The sequence below is a fragment of the Balaenoptera musculus genome, chromosome 12 (genome assembly GCF_009873245.2).
Source record: "Balaenoptera musculus isolate JJ_BM4_2016_0621 chromosome 12, mBalMus1.pri.v3, whole genome shotgun sequence".
NCBI classification, from domain to species: domain Eukaryota; kingdom Metazoa; phylum Chordata; class Mammalia; order Artiodactyla; family Balaenopteridae; genus Balaenoptera; species Balaenoptera musculus.
In genome coordinates this window covers 70,071,178-70,086,043 of record NC_045796.1, presented here as the reverse complement: position 1 = coordinate 70,086,043, position 14,866 = coordinate 70,071,178, and the positions used below count along the sequence as shown (strand labels likewise).

Genomic DNA, 14,866 nt, shown 5'->3' with positions numbered 1-14,866 from the left:
TGGTTTCCTTTGCTGTGCAAAAGATTTTAAGTTTAATTAGGTCCCATTTGTTTATTTTTGCTTTTGTTTCCTTTGCCTTAGGAGACAGATCCAAATAAATATTGCTGTGAATTGTCAGAGTGTTCTGCCTACGTTTTCTTCTAGGCGTTTTATGGGTTTCAGTCTTATATTTAGGTCTTTAATCCATTTTGAGTTTATTTTTGTATGTGGTGTTATAGAATGTTCTAATTTTATTCTTTTACATGTAGTTGTAAGAGTGGCATCATATTTTATTGAATGAATTTACCTTCATTTATTTAACAAGTCCCTTACAATTAGAATGCATAATGTCACACTTATTTTCATACTCTTTATAACTTTTTAAGGAAAAAGTTATTAGAAAATTGTAATAAAATTAAGATGAGATTGAAGTTAAGCCCTAGTGCTCTGTGGGTTTTACTGATACAAACTATTTTCAAATTTTGAATAAAAGAGTATTAGTTCCTAGTGGGCATGTGTTCTATATAGGTAAATACTAATTTACCTCCTTTTTTTTCTTTTTAATAAATTTATTATTTTTGGCTGCGTTGGGTCTTCATTGCTGCACGCAATGAATTATGACATACATAATTACAGTGGGGAATGGCTTTTTTTAAACGTTATTTCTGAGGCAGAATCCACACTGAGCCATAATATGTAATCACTTCTAGATTGGGTTTAATAATCATTTTAATAATCTTTGTAATCTTTTCAGAGCAGTATAGGAAGTCTTCAAACCCTAATATAGGTTATTTCAGTAGAGAAGAAACTTAAGAACCAGTGGGAAAGGATGTGTACATGATTATTGAGTTTTTCAAGATTAGGTAGATTAGCTCTGTGCTGAGTCAGCTAGTTGCCAAGTGCATTTCCTGCTAGAACTTTCTGTCAAGAGTATTTTCAGAAGCCAGGAATAGATTTTTTTTTTAAATTATTTTATTTATTTATTTTTGGCTGTGTTGGGTCTTCATTGCTGCGCAGGCTTTCTCTAGTTGCGGTGAGTGGGGGCTACTCTTCGTTGGGTGCATGGGCTTCTTATTGTGGTGGCTTCTCTTGTCACAGAGCATGGGCTCTAGGCGCGCGGGCTTCAGTAGTTGCGGTGCGCGGGCTTCAGTAGTTGTGGCGCGCGGGCTCTAGAGCGCAGGCTCAGTAGTTGTGGCGCACGGGCTTAGTTGCTCCGTGTCATGTGGGATCTTCTTGGAACAGGGCTCGAACTCGTGTCCCCTGCATTGGCAGGCGGATTCTTAACCACTGTGCCACCAGGGAAGTCCTAAGGAGTAGATTTTTAAAGAGTACCTTTAACCGTTGAGATAACAAAGGGAGAGAATGTCTAGGCTGGTCTGTTACAGAAATAGCCTGACATTTAGCTTTGCTTTTCAGTAACTTTTTGTGTATTTTCTAAGCATTAATTTATACTGTGCTTCTACTTGTTGCACTTATCAGCCCTGTTTGTTATTATCCTTGCTGTATTCATTTTGGGATCGCATATTTAATCATTTAGAGGCATATTTTCTTGAGACTTACATAGTAAGAAATATGAAGGAGCACAAAGATTTGTACCCTTAACCTGAAAAAGTCGTCTGCAGGCTACCTGGTAAATTCAAAAGACAGAAGATATCTGTGAAAAAAATTAATCAGTATGTCTGTTGATTTTTCTGGTTTAGAGCAAAAGTATCTTTGACTATTTTATTCTTATAATGCTTTTCTTTTTCTCTTTTTATAGTTTTGTTTTAAAATACATGATAATTTTATGTGTATTTTTCTACAATAAAAAAAAATTTTTAAAACTCCATATGATAATCAATAATATGGTACTGCATGACACAGGGGAAGATCCTGATCTTGACCTCAGAAATCTTGCGTTTGAACTCTAGCTGCTCATCAGTGATGTGTACTGAAGGAAATCACTTACCCTATTTAAGCCTCAATTTCCTTAGCTCTGAAATTGGATGATAATTTCTTAGTATGGTTTCCTCATAGGATTAGTGATAATCAAAGTCTGTTCAGCAAGTGAGAGTGAGTTAAAAACAAATAGAACAATAAAACTTATAAATGTAAATCATATTGTTACTTATATTTTTCACTGATAAAAATTAAGATCAATATAAATATACTGTTTTATATATTCTATAACATACATACTATATATAATACTCTGTTATACAGTCATATAGCTTATATAGTTATATAGACTTACCTACTGTTAGAATTGATCATTTTGTGCCCATTTTCTACATTCAGATTTCTAAGACATAGACCTCATAGTGTTATTGAGAGAAATTTATACTCTTTATATCAAGATTGTTTCTGCCCTAAAAGTCTGGTTTGCTTTCTACTCTGATAAACTAAATGAGTGATTCTCAGACCTTAGCATACATCAGAATCACTTGGAGGACTTGTTAAAACAGAGATATCTGGGCTCCATCCCCAGAGTTTCTGATTTTGTAGTCCTGTGCTGGGCCCTAGGAATTTGCATTTCTAGCAAGGTCCCAGATAATGCTGATGCTGCTGGTCTGGTGACCATTCTTTAAGAACCACTGAATTAGACTGACTCCCTAGAAGGAAACATTATTTATTGTTTCCCTTACCCTGTTTTCTTAAGTGTAGAAGTAAGCTACTAAATTCCAACCTAAACAAATGATTCATCTCAATTATCTTCTGACTGGAATCAAGATGTAAAAAAAAAAACCAAAAAAGACAAAAAAAAACTTCAACTCCCTTAAAATTATGGACCCTTAGTTTCATAGATACTGCTTCAAAATTGTGTACCAGCTTTGTATTTTGTAAACTTAAGGAATGAATTTTTTAAATGTAATTGTAAGTTTAAAAATTTAGCTAACCCAATCATGTACATTTGTAGAAGATTCACTAAGAAGTTCAAACTAAGATGGGACCTTAGAATCTTTACTCTTTCATCATACAGCTGATGAAAGAGTAAAGATTCTGTGCATTTTCTCATTTCTGAGTAGTCTGTCCTTGAACAGTTGTACAGTGCAGCTGGGTACAATGGCCAGAACATGTACTCTGATAATCAACAATCAAGTTCTTCTAAGTTTAAGCAGAATAAGCTTGCTCAAGCTCCCATTAATTCAAACTTCTGATAACTCAGTAGCTTTCAAAGCCTGTAATAGAAGTTTAACCAAATAATCTTTAAAGTTCCTTTTGGCTCTAGAATGCTAAGATTGTATTTACTTGTTCATTAAACAGATTAATAATATTTTTTTCTGACTGCTTAAATCATTTAGATTCCTCATTAACATTTCATTTTAGTGCGTAAGTTGAATTGAAATTAAATTTGGTAAAATATTCTGGTAAACAGCTGTAGGTTTTAAGTGAAATAGGAATAGTGACTAGATATATTTTTACCATGTTTTTGCCCCATAGTATTGCTTTAGTAATCAAGCTTTCTTTTTTTTTAACTTAAATCTTTAATTTATGAAACTATATTTCATGAGAAATTGAGCTGTCAAAAGTGCCTTAAACAGGACTTTCAAATTCACCATAATTACAGAGATACAATTTTTACTCTTGGCTTGTGCCTGAAATTTTGTTTCAAGTCAGGTATTAAGGAGAGCTTTGAAGAAGATTTTGGCGTCATATCACATTTGCGTAACTGTTATCATTATCCTATAATAAAAAAACCCCTAGTTCTTGAAATACTGGAAAGATTTTTTTTTTGGCTGTGCCAGGTCTTAGTTGCAGCATGCGGGATCTTTTAGTTGTGGCATGTGGGATCTAGTTCCCTGACCAGGGGTGAACCTGGGCCCCCTGCATTGGGAGCGTGGAGTCTTAACCACTGGGCCACCAGGCAAGTCCCTGGAAAGATTTTTAATAGTGAAAAATTCTCTTCCTTTCCATGAGCAAATGTTTTGGGTGGGGGGGAGAATATTAACAGCTTTTCCCAATTAGTGGTTTTTATGCATTGTCCGAATACCATATCTAAGATTAGGCCCATTTTAATCTTGTGCTCTCTACACCGACCACATTCTATATTACTAGTAGTGATTTGCTATTCATGTTGGTCCTGTCTTGCCAAGAAATTACATTATCCTCAGTATATTTAATGAGTGACTAATTCCAAGTACTTCATCTAAGAAAATCAATTTATGTATTTTTATTCAAATCTTACTTAAAACTATGTGGCATGTTCTCAGCCCTTAAAGGGTTAAACTTCATGGTATGTAGAAAACTTAGATTCAGTCTCTTGCAGGTGACAGTTGAAGTTTTATTATTCTGACTTTTAATGTTTCATGCCACTATGCCTATGTGCCCAACTAGATTTTAACTCCATTGAGAATGGGAAGTAAGAGAACGTCTTAGAGTTGTAATATATTACTATTATGAAGATAATCTGATTCAGCATGCTGATTTTACAAGTGAGGAACTGCAGCCAAGAGAAAGGAAGTGAAATAACTGAAATCACAGAGCAAGTTAGTGGTAGGGCAAGGACTTCTGGTCACCATTTAGTTATGCTTATCATGAGCTTGTTGCAGACCTGCCTTTCACCTTTGCCCATGCCTCTTCTTTCTGTTTCTTTTGGCAGAACCAAAGGGCAGAAGGAAGGGGGAAATCTATTAGAAAGAATAATAAAAGGAAAAGAGAAGGAAAAAAGAAAACCACTGCAAACAAACTACCAAACGTGATCAAACAAGCTAGGCATTATTAGCCTGGTAGTGTCTGAGGAATTGACACTTTAAATCCAAACCCTTCATCACGTGCTTCTGATGTAAATGCCGGGGTAGGAGTAAGGAGGACAAAAGCCTGAGACAGATGAGAGGACTGGCACTCACGCCGCTCAAGAGCTGGGAGAAAATGGTGGTTTGCTGTTCTCTAGGTAGCTGCCATGTGATCGGGGAAACACTGTCAGCCAAAATTTCTCTCTAATGAGAAAAATAACACTTAGTTCTGTCAAGATGATAAATAAGAAAATGCTGTGTTCTTGGACAGCTGATGCGTTTTCATCCAAAAATTCAATGTTTGTTTTACCAGCTTTTAATGATCTGAAAGGAATAAATTGCAGAAATTTAGTCACTTTTACATACTTTCGTGTAATCTTCTTGAGATCACTCTTCACCCCATGCATACAATTCTAGACACGAAAGTGATAAATACTGTGGAAATAAGAAGAAAAATAAATGCAGAAACTAAGCATCATGGCAAATGTAATTCTACTCAAGTTTTCTTTACCTATATATATATTTAAGTTTTACACAGTCATTGGCTTCTCCAAAAAAAAGTAACTAGATCAGTAATGATAGAGGCCTTGTCATATAAGTAAACAATACATGAATGATTTTTGAATGAATGACAGAATTGATGTGATTGGAGATGGCTGATTTAAAAGGGTGTATTACACGTTGACTGGCAACTGACAGCTTGCTATAAATGTGATTTTTTAGGTCCATAGTGGTTTTTGTTTTTAATCTGAGGCAACATTTACAAATTGAGATATTTTACATCATAAATTCAGACTTTTGTCTTCTTTTGAAAAATTATTTAAGTCTGGCCCACACCCAGCAAGACAAAAGCGGTTGCTTTTATTTAGGAGAGAGACTGTGTTGGCCTCCATTCATTCATGCACTTCCTCATTCAACAAGTATTTTTTGAGTGACTGCTGTATGCCAGGTATTAATCTAGTAAAGGACTGAACAAAACAGTCAAAACCCTCTGCCTTCGTGGAGCTTATCTGTTACCAAGATGAGTAGGTAAAATATCTATGTTAGTGATAATTGCTAAGGTGAAAACAGTTAAAGAAAGGGAATATGGACGGTGTGCATGGGGAGTGGGATTGAAATTTTAAATAAGAGCCTCACCAAGAAGGTGACTTTTTAATAAAGAGGAAGTTGTAGAGCTTGCCATGCAGGAATCTGTAGGAAGAGAGCTCCAAGCAGAGCAACAGTAAGTGGAAAAGACCTGAGGTTGGAGCATGTCTGGAGCGTTTGAGGACGAGCAAGGAGGTTGTTTCTGCTCTGTTTTTCTTTTTTTTTTTTAATTTATTTATTTTTATTTTTTTTAAATTTATGGGTGTGTTGGGTCTTCGTTTCTGTGCGAGGGCTTTCTCTAGTTGCGGCAAGCGGGGGCCACTCTTCATCGCGGTGCGCGGGCCTCTCACTATCGCGGCCTCTCTTGTTGCGGAGCACAGGCTCCAGACGCGCAGGCTCAGTCGTTGTGGCTCACGGGCCTAGTTGCTCCGCGGCATGTGGGATCTTCCCAGACCAGGGCTCGAACCTGTGTCCCCTGCAATGGCAGGCAGATTCTCAACCACTGCGCCACCAGGGAAGCCCTGCTCTGTTTTTCTTACAGCACACTGTTCCTATATCTGTTTCAAAGATCAGTAGAGACCAAGAGGGCTTCATGTTTCAAGAACAGAAGAAAACATATCTCTTTGGGAAATAATAAATATTTCTAGACAGTGTATCTCTGTTGAAAAGGACCATCCTAAACACAATTATGAAATAAAACAGTGGCAGCTATGACTAGGGTACAGAAAGGATGCCGAGGAAAAGTTTAATGCATGGAAAACAGGAGTACTGTTTGAACAGGCTTTGCTTTTGCATGAGCATAGTGTGATGCTGCTGTAATGTGTTTATTAAGTGGGAAATTTTCTCATACATCAAAACCAGACTTAAGTTTATGAAAAAGTGTTCCTAAAGTGCATTAGGATTGTTGCCCTGCATAGATAAAGGCATTTGCAGATAGGTATCTCAGTAAGACAAAGAACTTAGAGAACAGGTTACGTAAAAAAGTTAAATTAGTCATTTGTGATGTTTTCTGCTGCAGCTGATAAGCACACAGATATAAATAACAGTGGAATCTTTCTTATATGGACATTAGGTTCTAAAGTCAGCACATAAAGCAAAGATTTGGGATGGTCAAAATTACTCTTGAAAATCTCTTAGAAAGATATCACAGATCTTCTCTCAGTTAAGTCCCATGTAGCCGGTTTTATTTCCAATGTTGGAACCAGAACCCCATTTCCTCACATGAAATAGTCTGCCATGTTATAGGAACAAAACCAAACAAAATGTTTTTTAAATGCTAGCATTCCACTTAGCACGGGGATGTGATCCACAGTGGGAAGTGTGAAGAGACCAAGACCATCTGGGAGAAAACATGTTCGTATCCCTCCTCTCACACTTATTCCAGGGCATATAGTTCCTTGAGCGTGTAACATTGCCCATACCATGTCAAGTATTTCTTTTCTCTCCACATACAAGTAAATTCAGTGAAGATGGCATTCATTTCTACTGTATCACCTAGTTATATGTATTTACAGTTACTCCACAAAGCAAAAGTAATAGGTAGTGCATGAAGCAGCAAGAAGTATGATTATTATTCAATAATAGATTCCTTTTTCTCCAGAATATTGCCCCTGTTTAAAAGCTGTTTAATCACACATCAAGGCAAACAGTTAGTGGCTTTATGCAGTCTCTGTCATAGCTTACAGTGAAAGTAGAATTAAAGTATACCTTGCCAGTGGTGGTTAAAATACCCTTTGTTATGATAGGAGACCTAGATTTTTGTAATTCCAACTAACTCAGATACTGGTGGGAAAACATTTTGATACTAAAAGCTTTTCTTTCACTTGCCCTATGCTTTCAGGTAATGGTCCATAGATCGCTGACCAAGGAATTGATTTCTGAGTTAGAGTTTAGGAAAATATATCAGATTTGTTGGTTTATATATGTTGGATTTGCTTGAATTTATTGATATCTGAGGTATTATTTTCTGCATGGTTGACCACTGAAAATAATGGGTATCTGCAAGATATTACTGAAAAAAAAGACAGCTCTGTAGTTAAAGTCCTTTATTTGACTTCTCATTGGGGAAAAAAATTTGAAGACCATGCCACAGATCATAATCCTCTTAAGAAAATGTTACAGAAATAAGCAGTGATAAAAGTATTTGAGGACTGGAAAATGCTTGACAGGATGTAGTGTTTTAAAATCATTTCTAAACCATTTCAGAAGGTTCTAGAAAACATAATCACTTCCAACCACCCCCCGCCCCCAAGAAAAACCTTTTGAAACTGATTTGTGAGCTCAGTCATCCCATAGGTTTCTTAAGACACTATCTTCCATATCATACTTGTTGGATTCTAAATTATAAAGCTTGTTGGCTTCACATTCCTCTTTTTCACTTTTTTTTCCCCTTAGTTGGTAAAGTGACTAAACCAGTATTGGAGATTCCCAGCAAAAAACAGGGGTTTACACCTGCAGTATTTCTTCTACAGTCTCTCCTTCTTCCCTTTCAAACACAACTTTACCAGGACTTTAAGAAAAGCATACATACATCTTAAGCGGAACCTCAGCAACCGTTAATTACATTGGTAGTGGGCGCTCTGGTGATCTCCTCACCCTTCTGATGCCAGTGAGGTAGAGGGTGATGGGCATACCTTGCTGTGGTACACACCAGGTGACTAGCATGGGCAGGCATCCAGCGGGCGCTCTTTTGCACACTTGTATTTTGGGGAGCCAAGTTATTGTGGCAGTGCTGTAGATAGGAGGAAATTAAATTACAATATTAATTTTGGTGTGTGTGAAATATTGCCAGACTTGACACTAAATACAAAATATCCAGCCTTTATCCTAGATTTTGTGTGCATTAAAAATTCTCAGAATTAAGGTTAATTTGTAATTCTGAACCTTTTCTCATCAGTTTTCTGGAAATTTTATATATATATATATATACCCATGAATTAGATCTTAGTATTTTATTCTTTTAGTTGCTGGCTTACATATTTGTAATGTATTCTATGATTTTTTTTTTTTTAGGAGGAAACACAGTCATTACTAGAAAACCTGCATGTTTACCATACAAATTACTTCCTGGTTTTGAGATGTCTTCATCAGTTCACCTCTTCTCTTCCCAAGTACCCACTGGGTCGACAGGTAACCAGAACTTACTCATTTGGAATCTACGAAGTAGGAATATTAGTGGTTTTTTGCTTTGAGTTTAGCATTCAGGCATCAGAATTTGAAATGGATCCAAATCTTGCAGTGAGTATGCAATCTAAATCCATTCCAGCTGTACACTTTACTCGTTATTGAAACAGTATTTTTTGTCTGATGGCCACAACTAGAAACAGCCACATGAATCCAAGTGGTGTTGCTTTCTCTCCAATGTACATGTGCTAAGGCATTTAAACTTTTTTTCTTTAACATTTCTTTGTCACTTATACTGAGAGAGCTGATCCTCTGCTTTAGTGAAATGGAAGAAGGAATCTGTTTGAGACCATTTAATGGTTAACCTTGCATTACACCCAGAGCTAAAGGGAGGCAGTTTAAGAATTTGCTCCTTGCAAAATTATGCTCTGCTGGCCTTCGTGTCATAGCATAAACCTGTGAACCACCTGTCAAGTGACTGCAATGGAAGAATTCTGTATTCCTAAATCTTTGCATCCTTAACTCAAAGGTTTAGAGAACAAATATAAATACGTAAGAATGACTTGTTTATAAGACATTTTCTGCCATTAAACCTTTTTAGTAATCACATCATCATTTTAATAATTTTCTTATTGCAAAGTGACCGGTGATATCAGCCAATCCCAATATGGTCTCATTTTGCTTTCATATGAATGGTGTTTTATGTAAATGCCTGATCCATGTGATATATGCCAAGTCTGTTGTCATCTACAGAAAGTGGCTGTTTTTAATAACATTATTTTTTTTGACTTGACCATTTATGATTTTTCCAAACGTAGTGTGCAAACTTAGGAGATCACTTTTGATTCCTCACAAGTGTGCTATTCACTTCCAGATCAGAGAGCTGTACTGCACGTGTTTAGAAAAGAACATACTGGATTCAGAGGAGTATGCATCGGCTTTGCAGCTGCTGAGGTAGTTTGTTTTTTTCCTTTTTTGTCTGCTCTAAGCCTGCCAATAAGTAACACCTGCCTCCAGAACTCTGCCTGCCAAGGAGTTTCGTAAGTAGCCATGTTGTAGCTAATATTTGTATATGTCTTGAATTTATGTTTGTAGCTTATAGTGTTTTTAATGTAGCAACCATCCATTTCTTTGCTGGTTTTACCTTGTTTTTGAACTTCTGATTTTTTAAGTAAAATGAGTGTTTATTTAGTGAAATATTGACACGACACAGGGAGAACTTAGGTATGGATCATTCCCATCCAGCCAGCTTGCTGTCATGGTAGGAAAGGTGGTCATGGAAAGCAAGCTCACATGGCCCTGACCTGGTTGGGCAGAGGAGCAGCATCACTGGGTGAAGTGCATCCTGTGAAGGAGGCCATGGCTGACCTTGATGAGGAGCAGCTACCAGTGGGCAGTGGCCCTGATGCCTTCTCCCACCTGAGCTGGCTCTATCCACATTCATTTAATATTGGCTAAGTCATAAATTATTTGTCTAATATTGTATGAATAAATAAGATATCTTGGTGTTATCAGATATCAAAGATCACTTATTATCCCTGACACATTTACCTTTTAAAGTTATAATTATTTGTTTTCCTTGGCTTTACTTCTTATATGTATGGTGACTTCTTAGTGTTTCATAAAAATAATGACCACTTGGCTAGTGAGAAAAGGGAAATCAAGTGGAGTTAAGTTTCTGAACACAGTCTTATAATTTTCTTCAGTGGATATCAATGCTTATATGAAAATATCATAAAGAAGTCTGAGAACTGAACATTTATTAAGTCTTGGCTTCCCCTGGGCCCACAAGAAAAGAACAGATGGGCACAGTAGGAGGAAAATTCACATTAAAAGCACTTTAAGTCCGGAGACTTAATAATACAAATGTTAGTAATCTAGCAGGTGCAGCTTAAGATAGGAAACTAATTTTATGCTATCTGGAAAAATAACTCCTCATGGAAACTAGATTGCCACTGAAAAGCTATGTTTTATTTCATTTTTTTAAATGCCAATAACAGATTTCTATGTATTTATATACTTCAACTGGAATGTTTCTGAGACTTCTTTTGTTTTCTGTTCAAGTCAACATACTTATCTCAAACACCCAGTTGATTCTTGCTGGGTTTCCTCTTTAACCTTCGTGATTAGTAATTGCCTTCCTTTTCCAGTTGGGTATTTCCAAATTTGTAGATTTCTTTGTCAGGGAGGGACTTGTTCTTCTCCTTCTGCATCTCCCTGGCACTGGCAATCTTGGGGTTCAAGTCAGGGGTCAAGAATGCCAGTTCCAAATTAGGGTAAGGAAATGTGAGCAATAACAGTAATGGTATGCACTGTTGAACAGTAGTAACCAGGGTTTATGAAGGCTTGCTGTGTGCCACGCTGTGTTGGGCACTTTCAGTGCATTTTCCTGAGTAGTACTGAGTCTAATACTCAGTGCACATTTGTGGCAGACACTGTTAGCCACACTTTACAGCTGAGGAACCTGAAGCATAGATAGGGTTTAAGTGATTTGCCTGAGATCTCATAGTTGTTGATGGAACTAGGATTCTAATCCAGGTCTGACTTCAAAGCTGTCATACTTTCCACTGTACTTTGCTAAGCTCTAAAATAGGGATGTGGGGATCTGAGTAAAGCAGAAACAATGAACAGAAAGCAAAGTTTCAGTCATTTTGCTAAGCTGAGGTCAGAAACATAGGAATATTAAAAACACTAAGGATCAAATATACAATAGCTGCTACAGCAAGGGCAGGCAAGAGTCTGGGAACTACAAGAGAGAAAGGAATCTGGCAACCTCCAAACTGGAATTCTTCTTTTCCCCTTTGTACAGATTAGATGTGGAGAAAAAGTCAGGGACACTCATCAGTTTAGGCAGTCTAAGTAGGAAACATCTGAATTTAGGAAACCAGACATTCTTGTCATCTGTCGTCAAATAATTGAAGTCATAAGAGAAAATAAGGTTAAAATGATCACTGAATGTTACTTTGGAAAGAAAAACTAAGGTACTGTTAGAAACGTAGTCTAGTAACATTTCTAATTTGAACTTTTTGTTAAGTACTTTAATAGCAATATTTCTCTTGAAGAATCCATTTTATCTGGAAACTGACATGTTTAAATAACCATAGATCTACTTGTTGAAATATTTTTTGACCATTAAAAAGTACTTAATTCCTATCATTTGTGTGGAACCACAGAAGACCCTGAAGAACCAAAACAGTTTCGAGGAAGAACACAGGTGGAGGCATCATGCTTCCTGATTTCAGACTACATTACAGAGCTATAGTAATCAAAACAGTATGATATTGGCGTGAAAACAGACACATAGATGAATGGAACAGAATAGAGGACCCAGAAGTAAACCCATGTTTACATGGGCAATTAATTTATGACACAGGAGCCAAGAATATACAATGGGGAAAGGACAGTCTTCAATAAATGGTGTTGGGAAAACTGGACCACTATATTCCACCATACATAAAAATCAACTCAAAATGGATTAAAGACTTGAACACAGAGTTGAAATCATAAAACTAGAAGAAAACATAAGTGGTAAGCTCCTTGACATTGGTCTTGGCAGTGGTTTTTTGGCTTTGACACCAAAAGCAAAGGCAAAAAAGCAAAAGTAAACAAGTGGGACTACATCAAACTAAAAAGCTTCTGCACAGTTAAGGAAACCATCAACAAAATGAAAAGGCATCCTACAGAATGGGAGAAAATATTTGTAAATCATATATCTGATGAGGGGTTAATATCTAAATTATATAGAGAACTCATGCAACACAATAGAAAAAAAAATCTGATGAAAAAATGAGCAGAGGATATGAATAGACATTTCTCCAAAGAGGACATACAGATGGCCAACAGGTACATGAGAAGGTGCTAAACATCATTAATCATCAAGGAAATGCAAATCAAAACCACAATAAGATATTGCCTGTTAGAATGGCTATCATCAAAAAGACAAGAAATAACAAGTGTTGGATTTCCCTGGTGGCGCAGTGGTTAAGAATCTGCCTGCCAATGCAGGGGACACGGGTTCAAGCCCTGGTCCGGGAAGATCCCACATGCCGCGGAGCAACTAAGCCCGTGCACCACAGCTACTGAGCCTGCGCTCTAGGGTGTGCGAGCCACAGCTACTGAGCCCATGTGCCGCAACTACTGAAGCCCGCGTGCCTAGAGCCCAAGCTCCGAAACGAGAAGCTACTGCAGTGAAAAGCCCGTGCACCACAACGAGGAGAAGCCCTCGCTCGCCACAACTAGAGAAAGCCCGTGCGCAGCAACGAAGACCCAACAACGAAGACCCAACGCAGGCAAAAATAAATAAATAAATAAATTTATTTAAAACAAACAAAAAAGCAAGTGTTGATGAGGGTGTGGAGAAAAGGGAACCCTTGTACCCAGTTGGTCAGAATGTAAATTGGTGCAGCCGCTATGGAAGACAGTGTGGAGGTTCCTCAAAAAATTAAAAATAGAGCTACTTTATGACCCGGCAATCCCACTTCTGGGTATTTATCAGAAGGAAACAAAAGCACTGACTCAAAAGGATATCTGTACCCCTGTGTTTATTACAACATTGTTTACAATAGCCAACACATGGAATCAACCTAAGTGTCCATCAGTGGGTGAATGGATAAGGAAGATGTGTGTGTGTGTGTATGTGTGTGTGTATTATTCAGAAATAAAAAGAAGGAAATCCTGCCATAACACCGAACTCATAGATACAGAGGACAGATTGGTGGTTGCCAGAGGTGGGGGGGGGGTGCAAAATTGGTGGTGGTCAAAAGGTACAGACTTCCAGTTGTAAAATAAAGAAACCCTGGGAATGTAATGTACAGGAGGGTGACTATAGTCAATAATATTGTATCGTGTATTTGAGAGTTGCTAAGAGAGTAGATCTTAAAAGTTCTCATCAAAAGAAAAAAAAATTGTAACTACATGAGTTGACAGGTGTTAACTAGACTTATTGTGGAGATCATTTCACAAAATATACATATATTGAATTGTATACCAGTAACTAATGTGTTATATGTCAATTATATCTCAGTTAAGAAATACTTACAAGGAACTTGTAATAATGTTGAAAAATGTCAAGTATTCATGAGTGGAAAAAAACCTATAGAATTTTATATCACAGTTATTTTAAAATGTAGGCAGCAGACACTGATGTGTGGAGAGCATGCATTTTTTTTTTTTAACTTTTTTTTTTTTTTGGCTGCGTCAGGTCTTCATTGCGGCATGCGGGCTCTTTCTGTTGCGGCATGCGGGCTTCTCTCTAGCTGTGGTGTGCGGGTTTTCTCTCTCTACTTGTGGCGCATGGGTTCCAGGGTACTTGGGCTCTGTAGTTGTGGCGTGTGGGTTCCAGAGCGTGTGGGCTTTGTAGTTTGCCTCACGCAGGCTCTCTAGTTGAGGCACGTGGGCTCAGTAGTTGTGGCGTGTGGGCTCAGTTGCACCATGGCATGAGAGCATGCATTTATAATATGTCATAATCTGACATGAGTACAATGGTTCTGCATGTCTTCCATAACCTTTACTCTCTCAGTCAACTCTTGGAGCATGAAGACCACATTCTTTTACAGGATATGAGTTGGTTAATTTTCACTCAACTGTGTGTCTTTAAATAAGGGTATGTTTAAGTTAAAACACCATTTGGGAACAGAAAGTGGTAAAAATTATGCTAACCGAGCATTGAGCTGGGTGAGTGGCTTTTCCTGGTCAGGTATGAAAGACATTAAGAGGAAAAATTTACCTTTCTATTGGAGAAAATTTCTAGACAGCCACCTAAAAATCCAACACTAGACAAAGAATTTTTAAAATTCGAAAAAACATGCTTCAGTAATAAGGTTTTATGGGTTGACATAAATCATAAAGTCCTCAACTTATAGGCCCATGAGAGCTCAGCTGGACTGAAGCACACTGCCCTCTGCCAGCAGTACCGGTGGAGCGCCACAGCAGTGGTTCTTAGATTGGGGGTAATGAAAAGTCTGCCC

The 14,866-nt window shown here is 37.4% G+C and overlaps 1 protein-coding gene across 7 annotated transcripts in view; it reads left to right on the top strand.

Annotated features, from left to right (window-relative positions):
* ORC3 (origin recognition complex subunit 3) overlaps positions 1-14,866 on the top strand; it is a 66,381-nt gene that overhangs the window by 23,593 nt on the left and 27,922 nt on the right. For all 7 annotated transcript variants that reach the window (XM_036871485.1, XM_036871489.1, XM_036871486.1 and 4 more), the window contains 2 exons: positions 8,790-8,906; positions 9,775-9,854. In XM_036871485.1, coding sequence (XP_036727380.1) covers positions 8,790-8,906; positions 9,775-9,854 — 197 coding nt within the window. The remainder of the gene's footprint in view (positions 1-8,789; positions 8,907-9,774; positions 9,855-14,866) is intronic.